The sequence below is a fragment of the Panicum virgatum genome, chromosome 2N (genome assembly GCF_016808335.1).
Source record: "Panicum virgatum strain AP13 chromosome 2N, P.virgatum_v5, whole genome shotgun sequence".
In the NCBI taxonomy this organism is placed as follows: domain Eukaryota; kingdom Viridiplantae; phylum Streptophyta; class Magnoliopsida; order Poales; family Poaceae; genus Panicum; species Panicum virgatum.
In genome coordinates this window covers 36,773,232-36,783,129 of record NC_053146.1, presented here as the reverse complement: position 1 = coordinate 36,783,129, position 9,898 = coordinate 36,773,232, and the positions used below count along the sequence as shown (strand labels likewise).

The 9,898-nt window shown below is 43.1% G+C and overlaps 2 protein-coding genes across 10 annotated transcripts; one reads left to right on the top strand and one right to left on the bottom strand.

Annotated features, from left to right (window-relative positions):
- Window positions 1-353: 353 nt before the first annotated feature.
- LOC120660323 (GDP-fucose transporter 1-like) lies at window positions 354-2,765 on the top strand. 9 transcript variants are annotated; one of them, XM_039938810.1, is made up of 4 exons: window positions 404-492; window positions 575-640; window positions 767-840; window positions 1,423-2,765. In XM_039938810.1, the coding sequence occupies exons 1-4, from the start codon at window positions 464-466 to the stop codon at window positions 2,454-2,456; spliced, it is 1,203 nt and encodes a 400-aa protein (XP_039794744.1). In that variant the 5' UTR covers window positions 404-463; the 3' UTR covers window positions 2,457-2,765. The 9 variants fall into 9 exon arrangements, with proteins under 9 accessions (XP_039794743.1, XP_039794745.1, XP_039794742.1 ...); XM_039938809.1 differs by lacking the exon at window positions 767-840 and having other exon boundaries at window positions 354-496; XM_039938808.1 differs by lacking the exon at window positions 575-640 and having other exon boundaries at window positions 367-492; window positions 711-840.
- Window positions 2,766-3,811: 1,046 nt separating this feature from the next.
- LOC120660322 (peroxisome biogenesis protein 3-2-like) lies at window positions 3,812-8,411 on the bottom strand. The gene is made up of 7 exons (XM_039938807.1): window positions 8,212-8,411; window positions 7,951-8,115; window positions 6,656-6,855; window positions 6,405-6,535; window positions 6,088-6,215; window positions 5,341-5,580; window positions 3,812-4,524 (listed from the first exon to the last, which is right to left on the bottom strand). Exons 1-7 carry the CDS (start codon window positions 8,226-8,228, stop codon window positions 4,266-4,268), a joined length of 1,140 nt encoding a protein of 379 aa, XP_039794741.1. The 5' UTR covers window positions 8,229-8,411; the 3' UTR covers window positions 3,812-4,265.
- Window positions 8,412-9,898: the final 1,487 nt, after the last annotated feature.

Genomic DNA, 9,898 nt, shown 5'->3' with positions numbered 1-9,898 from the left:
CATCAGCCACAGCAAAACGAACACAGCGGATGTGTTTCTCTATATATGACCGGCAAATATGAGAACGTGTTTGGATCGTCCGGTAAATGACTATACTGCTATACAAGCTCGCTTGGGAACTAAACCCATCGATTTTCTTGTAGTCGAAAACGAAATCCGGCCAATCCGATTTTAGTTTGGACTGAAAGCGAAACGAGTAATTGCGGGCACAGATGACAGAACCGGTGTTTGGAATTATGGATAGTTCGCACCACAGCATCGCTTTCATGACGTACTAGTAATTTAGACCTACCCCCGTATCACCGTCGTTGGTTTGAAGCTTCTTCTTCCGTCTCCCCACGGACGTTAACCAAACCAATTGGCTGTCACTCTGTCAGCCACATGCACACACATACAAACCAAACCCAAGGCATTGCACTTGCCTTGCAGTTGCAGAGGCCCCCGGAGCCGGAGGCCGACGGGAATGCCGCTGCGCCTGCCTCGCCTCTCCCTGTACGCCGCAACTCTCTCCTTCCCCCGCCCCGTTCTTCATCAGATAGTAGTTTCTTCTTTTTGAAACGAACAATTCTGGTAGTTTCTTGGGACGGGCGGCGCACTTGGTCTCTGATCTGGAAGGCACTGCCTGCCTTCTCTTCTCCCGGTCCGTTTCTTTCCTTTCCCTTTTTTTTTTGACGGCATTTCTTTCCTTTCCCTGGCGACGCGCATCCAAGAAATCCGCAGCAGTCAGGCAAATTTGGATTTTGGGGACACGAATCTTTCCTGATAGGTCGGCAGGCGGTTACCCCGAGCGCCGTTCTTCGCCGCCGCTTCTGCGAATCTTTAGACCGGCGTGGAGTGGAGGTTGGTAGCTAATGTTATGTGAAGCGCCGTATTGTTCGTCAAAATTTGGAGGTTTTACTGCCCGGTGAGCGAGTTTGGCCTAGCTCTGTCTCCGTCCATCCTATATCCTATTGATTGATTTTCGGGTCTGGAACTAAGGATGTCCCCTATTGGGACTTTTAGCCACTTGAGTGAGGTTTTTCCATTAGAGGATTGGATTTGTCTACACATATCTTATTAATATGTACTATACTTATACATATGTGTGTCTATTGTATACACACAAAAAATTGCTACTACAAAATCGTGCCCTCAGCTCTGCAGTCACCGTGTGTTTTCAGATTATTTCTCTTGCCAGTGTAAATTGGAGCGTTATGCCTTCCTCCTGTGCCTTTGTTTAAGTAGTTCGGAGCAAGTAAAATACCCTGGATAGATCTTCCAGCCTAATGCGGCATGAGTCATACCTTATGTTACAAGTAGCGGCAATTAAATTTGTTTTGTAGATCTATGGAAACCGTTTTCTGTTCATCATTCCCGTTCTAAATAGTAATTTAGGTTCTATTGTTCTATTTGAATGTTTTCCTAACACTGAACCTGTTGCAGGTGAACATTCTATTCTCATGGCAAAGCAGTACTATGCAACTAGCAGCCTTGTAGTAGGGTATGCTCTGTGCTCAAGTTTGCTCTCGATCATCAATAAATATGCCGTCACAAAGTTCAGTTACCCTGGCCTCTTGACTGCTCTACAATACTTCACATCTGCTGCTGGTGTTTGGATCCTTGGAAAGCTAGGTCTTCTCAGCCATGACCCCTTCAAGTTGGACACGGCAAAGAAATTTGCACCTGCTGCTCTTGTCTTCTACCTTGCCATATTCACAAACACAAATCTCCTCTGCCATGCCAATGTTGATACGTTCATAGTTTTCAGATCCTTGACGCCGCTTTTGGTTGCTATTGCTGACACAACTTTCAGGAAGCAACCATGTCCTTCAAAGTTCACATTCTTATCCCTTGTGGTCATCTTGGGAGGAGCAGTTGGTTATGTGATTACAGATTCAGCATTCAGCCTCACAGCATACTCATGGGCACTTGCATATCTGGTGACCATAACAACTGAAATGGTGTACATCAAGCACATCGTGACAAACCTGGGGCTGAATACCTGGGGCTTTGTGCTCTACAACAACCTTCTGTCATTGATGCTGGCACCCATCTTTTGGTTCGTTACAGGAGAGCATAAGTTGGTCTTTGCAGCCATTGAATCAAGGGGTGACGGCTGGTTTCAACTGGATGCCTTTATGGCAGTGGCATTGTCATGCGTGTTTGGGCTCCTCATCAGTTTCTTTGGTTTTGCAGCAAGGAAAGCAGTCTCAGCCACTGCATTTACCGTGACCGGGGTTGTGAATAAGTTCCTCACCGTGGCTATCAATGTCATGATCTGGGACAAACATGCAAGTGCATTTGGTTTAGTTTGCTTGCTCTTCACTATTGTTGGTGGGATACTCTATCAACAATCAGTTATGACAAAAGGAAATTCTGCGGGTCAGCATGGGCCAGTATCTGAGCAACCTAAAGAGGACAATGATAGCATAGAGCTTGATGAAGAGAAGCAAGGCTTAGTTGCACCTGCTAAGTAGTCCAGTGCGTGAATTATTCACACCTAGCATTAGATTTTGCAGATTTATTCTTTGGCCTTGAATAGGCTCTTGTTTTTCACCCTTGAAACAAATGACAAATCAAACACGAGGGAATACTAGAGGAAGTAGTAAATTATAAGTTAGTTTTACTGTTGAAAATTTGTAATATTTTCGTTTTTAAATTCAATATGTATTTCACACTGCTTGATGCAGTTCTGTGGCAACATCATATGCTACATCCTATATGGTTACGAACTTATGATCCACCTCATTGTCATATACATCAGAATATGAATGCCTATTTTGGTGCAAATATTTTTCCCTTTACAATTAGATAGTACGTTGTCTGATTTGATGTTTTACACAAAAATAGGATATTTGAGGTATGCCGTACTTGCTACTGCATTTGCTACCTGAGCAGCTTTGGCCGAATTGAGCATAAATTCAATTTGGCATTGGGGCCACAGCAAATTCATACATATTAATAGAAACACGGAGCAATTTTATTTATTTGAACAATCCTCTGGTTACACATCTTACCCCAAATTATGATAAATTCCTGCCAGTTTTGCTAGTTTCTGACGGTTTGTACCATCGGGGCAAAAACAAAGAAAGTATTTGAACACTACAAATTACATCATTCGGGCGGTCCACCATGCCCTGCACATATGTGAGTTGTTGAGGTTCTAAATCTGCAGCTCCATCGTCCTTGGTGTCGTCCTTGAAGTCATGGACATCTTGAAACCACTGAATTAAATCAGAGCTTTTGAGGTTCAGGATACTGATAATCAATTGGCATCATCAAATTTTGATATTGATGCAACATATGCACCAAATTATGCTATCATATTACATCAGCCAAAAGGGACTCAGATCCTTGTGCAATGGCATATAAAATATACAAGTATTCCTTAATATAAAAATGTCTACAGCCAGTAAACTAAGACAATACTTACATACTAAGAAATACCTCTAATAAAACCAAAACCAAGGGCAATTGACCCATTCTCTTTTTTTTTTGGGGTGGGTGGGGGTGGGGGGGGGGGGGGGGGGGGGGGGGGGGGTGAAATCAGAAGCATTATCGCCTAGTAATGTTTTCCATGTTACAAGATTACTTTTGTGGCAGCAGCACGAGAAAAGCAGACAGGGATGTTTGCTTTTTATTTGTGTGTCCAATCTTCGCAGCAAATCAATATCAAGGAATAATACATTTGTGGAATTAGCCATTCTGCCTAAGTAAATTTTGATCAAAGTTCACATAAAAAGAAGAAACCTTTGCTGAAATTCATGAATGAAGAACTAGAAGAAATATTATTTCACATCACAAACGCCACCACACTAAGAGTCCGATAATATACTTCATCAACACAAATAATAGTCATATCCCAGAAATCCAGTTTATTCAAACAGCTTTGCTCGCCTGAGAAAGGAGACTCAACTGAGCTGAAATATTCACATGTAACCAAACAAAAAGGCTCAACTAAGTAGAAATGTATACATTAACCATTTGACCAGTAAAACATACGCACCAATTATCGTCGTGTAAGCTTCCAAAAATATAGCAAAATAGCAGAAACAAAGGGTGGGGATCCTAAATAGACACTCACAACCCAGACTTTGAAGAAAGAATCCAGATGGAAGGAACTCCACTTAGTTACTTCATGTTAGTAAAAGCGGAATATCTCAGCATATACAGCGCAGAAATGAGCTCTTGGTTCCCAGATTTGCAGAATGTTCGGCATCCACATACCGCCAGACCATTGGAGCCACAGTTCAGAAGGAAGTGATCATTTCATATCAATGTACAGATCATGTTTCTGGTGGCATGTTTGCATAGAGGAATGTGTAGAAGAGTTCCACTTCAGGCATACTTCGGATCATCTGAATGTATTTGTTCTTGTTTGGCTCCTCAAGCAATAGCGAGCTCAAATGAGCAACTCTGGGCAAGAGCGTCGCTAAGGGCAATCCTGATGGAGGACTTGGAATTCCAGCCTGCGCAGTCAGGTCCTCTATCACCATGTCAGCTATCTTCCTCATTGACCTCTCCATGATATTTCTGAAATCATCACTGCAATACCACAGTTGCAAATGGTTAAGTAGATACAGATAGGGGCTACTTTGTCGACGTTACCAAGAGTCAACCACAGTCAACAGACATCCCATTAGATTGACATAGGGAAAAAATGATTCTATGCATGACATAATATAGTTACACTAAAAATTTGTTCTCCCTGAGTTGCAACATATTAACCGTATTAAAAGAAGTTCATTGTATGCGACTGTTATCATGCATGCATGAAAATGATATTCTTTTTTTTTCTTTTTCAACACGAGGCTATACCCCATTTCCATTACTGAGTTCGGAAATTCCAGAAGTCACAGAACAGACCCCATCGGGCCAAGCAGCAAGGAAGAGAAAAGAAAGGGGGAAGCCTACAGAAAATGATACCATCATTTCATTCGATACCTTGAAAGGAAATGTAATGCACACCAACCTAAATACAGAGCACCCTTTTTGCTCCATAACAGACTAACTATATAATCTAATAATGGTAAATGCTATCAAATGAATCTCAAAGTAGTGAGTTAATGCTACCAAGAAAGTTGCTTCGACTCCTTAAAATTTGGATCCCCATACATAGTAAAAAGATAATTAGCAAACTAGGTCAATACAAATCACATGTCATATGAAATGGATTGCAAAGTAAACAGTTACAATGCAATCTGTTAGAAATTGAAATAGTTAATCAATTCCAAGTTAATTCATGAAGGATAAAAGAAATGAAGACCAATCATACAACAGACGGAGCAAAGAAGAGTGCATTATGATGCAAGTTACCTCTTGCTATAACTGAACATAACACAATCCATAACACAAAATTACCTTGCCAGTACTACTCGTGTCTCGGCCATTAGTTGTTCGAGCTTTCTGAAATCATTTAGGAGTGATGAATCATCAAAGCCACTAGTGGACACAGCCATCAACTGTGCTTGAACACTGGCATCGTCAGGTACAAGGTATTTTATCCATGAGTTATCTTCACACAGATTCATGAAAAAGTCCAATATTTGTAACATTGTTTGCAATACTTCGTCCGTGCTCATAAGGTCTTTCAGTTGCTTCCTGCAAATTTTCACATGCCAGTACTGAGTATCGCTAAGGGGAAACACAACTAGGAGTCAATTTCTCAGTGGAAACCAGACCATTACTGCTGAGAACCAACCATAGTGGCCATGTACAGTATCATTGATATTAGACGGGTTTTAAGATACCCTTGAGCATTGGACTAAGAATCATAAGGTTTTAGGAGACAAGTTGTATATAATGGACTGAAATCTAAGCTAAGAAGCGAAGTAACTGGAAAGCCACCTGGTTAACAGGCAATTAGTGGTATAATGTTCACCGTTGGATTTCCAAAAAAAAAAAAGTAAACAAGGCATTGTGTACAACACTAGTTAACTTGTGCTGAATACAAAGTGTGGTTGCTCTTGATGACTCAGTGCACAAGAATATCAGCATGTAACATAAACAAGCATTTTGCTAGAACAATTTAGATGCATCTTCCTTCATTTGTTGGGTGGTGAACATGCTGGTAATAACTATCGTAAGGGAATAAGAAGAAATATTTACTCTTTTAGGACTCCTGTTGCAGCATGTTGCATATGCATTATGTATGCATTGATTTTGCCAGTGGGAAGATAATCAGCCGTTGTAAGGAAGCTCTTGTGTCCATTTTCACTAAAGGTATCAGATTCTTCCTGCAATAGAAGTGAGATATTTCATATCAGGAGCAGCTTGAACCCAAGTCGAGTCAGTGTACTAACATAATTTCAATTATTCAACTGTCTAGAGTGCAAGAATCAATAACTGGAGGAAGAAACAAATAAAATAGTAATTCGTATGGAAATGCTTGAGCATAGAATGTGGAGCCTGGAGCATAGATCTACCTGTAACTGTGCACCATGTGTACCTCGGGCAAAATCTAAGTAGAGATGCCTGCCTAATATGGTGACCTGAACTCTAGTGTACAAGCTGAGCAACGTCATTGCCCAAATTGAAGAAACTGTCTTTGTGAAACCTAAGAAATCGGAGGTTCCATTGAAATAGACAATAACATGGTTACTAATGCATATTTATGATTAGACAAGGAAAAGAAGAGAAAAGGCCATGCAATAGTTACGACGAAAAAATATCATACTCTTAATTTTAATCTCCTCCCAAGTATCATATTTTTCTTTTGGTGTCATTGCTCTTGATTCTGCCTTCCCTTGCCGTAACTTGGCAGTCAATTTTGAAATATCCAACTGACTCATTATGTTTTCACAGAGCTGATGCATGGCCAAAGGCAATGTGGTAGTGTCACAAATGCTCTGCACCTTCTCAAAGTGTTGCTGTAGCCTACAATAAAATGGAAACAGCCAAACAATTATGAGGTAAGCTCCTTTACTAAATATAGCGCTTGTTTAATCTGAAACAACTACCTATTTGAATTATTATAACTAGTACTAAGTACTAACCATAGTCACAAAGTTCCTAGGTCGACCGGGTCGAGGAACGGGGTCGAGGGTCGTCATTTTATAAAATTGTGGTACGAAGGGGGTATACATCTATGGAACGATAAATTATTATGTGGGACACGACCCTGATTCATCGGGGTCGATATCTTCGGGTCGATAAAGACAAAAACTATATATGTGCTACTAATGAAGAAACTAATCTGCACAAGCATATAAGAAACATATAAAAGAGTACATTTAGACCATGCTACACGTACTCAGCTCATTGTCTAACAAAAACCACACCGATCCACTGTCCTTAACCTCCTTATCCCAATTAAATCTGCTAGCAATGGGGCTGCGACCCCTTTCAAACTGGGACACGATCCAACCTTGAATGGGACACTGACCCTCTTCAACCCCGACCCTCGAATCGGAACGACGTTCCCGGGTCGAGGGACGAGGCATCGACCCCGAATCCTGTGACTATGGTACTAACAAACAAAAACCAGGCTCGGTCTTTCTCCAGCATATTTTCACCCTGTCCAGTTAATATTAGCATTACGTGTAATGATGTCAAGTATGACCATGTGCACTGATGGTTTGGTTTGTATAACCTGAATAAAGTGGAACCCGCATCTCTCTGAGTTGGTCTATATTAAGGATGTGGAAAACATCTGAATTTGTTAAAGCAACAAAGTTATCTTCTTTCTTCCACAGTTTAGCTGCGAATTGAATCAACCCTCAAATCAATTGAGTGCAACCAACACGCTAGAAACTAAATTCAATGCGGAGCCCCAGCTTGACCTTGTAACTGGGAAGAATTCCCCTCTCAGGCAGTGGAGGAGACAGGCAGCAAAAGTAGAGTAGAGCAATCAAGAAGAGGAGCACGCAGCCCCCCCAAGGCAATGCAACAAGCAGTCAGTAGTAGAACAAAGAAACCCGTGTAGTCCGCCTCCATGTAGTGTGTGGGAGCGGGGACCCAAAACTATCTTACTGGTTCTTGACGAGGTCGTCGGCGGCCTTCTCCTCCCTGGCGCGCAGCTGCTCCACCCGCAGGAGCTGGGCGCGGTGCGCGTCGTAGAGGCGGTAGGCGGCGTAGCCCGCCCCCGCGACGCCCAGCGAGACGAGGATCTTCCGGCGGTGCCGCGCCCAGAACCCCCTGCACGGAGAAAGAGAAGTCTCCGTCACGCGCGCAATCCGTCGAACGCCTCGCTGGCAGGCCCAATCCTCGAACACCCCCGGCAGAACCACTCACCTCGCCGAGGCCAGCATGGCGGCGCGGCAGGGGGCGGAGCTTGCGCGGGTTGGTTAGCGGGCGAATCCGGCAGCAGCGGCGACCAGGATTGGATGGATCGGTGTGCTTGGTGAGCGGGCGGGGATCAAGAAGGCGCGGAGGTTGAGTAGAGCCCGGTTGGGGAGTGGGACTGTGGGAGACTCCGGAGCCCTGGTCCGATTACGAATGCGATTGCGGGGGGTAAACGCAAAAGAAGCGGAGGAGACCGTGGTCTTCCATGTGGGTCCAACCTGGACTTCCGGCCCTAGAAAGAGAATTTTATTTATGTGGAGTGGATTATTTTTCGTGATATGAAGATTGAATTTCTAAGAACATCCAATGATCCAAACAAGTAACATTAAATTGAATCAATTTCTATGTAATTTTTTTCTTATTTAATCTAATTACTACAATATGATTCCTATAATTAATCAGAATTTTTATATGTCTATCGGATGTTTATCTATGTGATTATCAGGCCATGTTTAGTTCGTGAAAATTTTGGATTTTGGTATTGTAGCATTTTTTTTATTATTTGGTAATTAATGTCCAATTATGGACTAACTAGGTTTAAAAGATTCGTCTCGTCATTTACAATTGAACTGTGTAATTATTTATTTTTTTCAACTGCATTTAATGTTTCATGCATGTGTTTGAAAATTCGATGTGACAGGTACCGTAGATAAATTTTTGGGAACTAAACAGGACCTCACTCAGAATTCCTAAGCAGCGTTGTTCTCTTGACAGGTTAATATTTGTTTCATAATTTGGCCCGTTCATTTCACCGCCCCATTATGCTATCCATACTCATGGTACTCTAAATTCATCCTCTATAAGGAATATTTATATCTGATTATCAAGATTTTTTTCTCTATATCAACTTTTCCCGCACTCATTCGTCCTCTATATTCATTCTCTATCTCAACTATCTGCAGTGGAGCCCACACGTTGTCAGACCCGGGGCAGCGGGACTGCTTATAGGCATAGAATGTTCTAGAGTAAGGCATAGCTTATGGATGTACCTTACCTCTCTTGTAACTACCCAAATAGGCGTAGAACTAGCTGCAGTACAAAGAAAAACTACCCGATTGTGTTGTAGTGGGATTCCAACCGTACTTAGCTAGGACTTTCCATGTAACTCTGTCCCCCCGGATATATAAGAACGGGTAGGGACCCTCTCAAAACACATGAACACCGAACCGTGTGTTTGGTTGCGGGTTGGGTGGGTTGGAGCCACTTCAACCCAGGTTTTAGGGATGACTTCAACCCTACTCATGTTTGGTTGGCTTTGTTGGGATGGGTTGGCTCCAACCCTTAATCTTTGTTTGGTTAGAGGAATTGGGATATGAAATGGATGGCAGATTCACTCCGTTAGTGGGTCCCACATGTCATTGTCCTCTCTCTCATTTCCTCCTTTCTTCTTCCTCCACGAAGGCGCGAGCCGTCGTGGGCTCTTCCCCAACTCCGGCCGCCGCCAAATCCTCATCCGGTGAGTTTCCCTTCGATTCCTCGCAGCCCCGGCCTCCCCTCGCCTTCCTGGACCCATTCCGGCGCTCATCCGGCCTCCTCCCTTGCTGTGCAGGCCCCCCGCGAAGCTCGCCGCCGGCCGCCGCCCCAGCCGTGTGAGACCTGGAACACGCCATGCGCGTGCTGCTCTGCCCTCCGCAGG

Coding starts and splice junctions, on each gene's coding strand:
- LOC120660323 (XM_039938808.1), top strand. CDS start 382: ATGCACACACATACAAACCAAACCCAAGGCATTGCACTTGCCTTGCAG. Junction 493..710: donor CGCCTGCCTCGCCTCTCCCT/GTACGCCGCAAC, acceptor CGCGCATCCAAG/AAATCCGCAGCAGTCAGGCA. Junction 841..1,422: donor TAGACCGGCGTGGAGTGGAG/GTTGGTAGCTAA, acceptor AACCTGTTGCAG/GTGAACATTCTATTCTCATG.
- LOC120660322 (XM_039938807.1), bottom strand. Junction 6,856..7,950: donor GACGACCTCGTCAAGAACCA/GTAAGATAGTTT, acceptor ATTTTATTGTAG/GCTACAGCAACACTTTGAGA. Junction 5,581..6,087: donor GCAACAGGAGTCCTAAAAGA/GTAAATATTTCT, acceptor GAAAATTTGCAG/GAAGCAACTGAAAGACCTTA.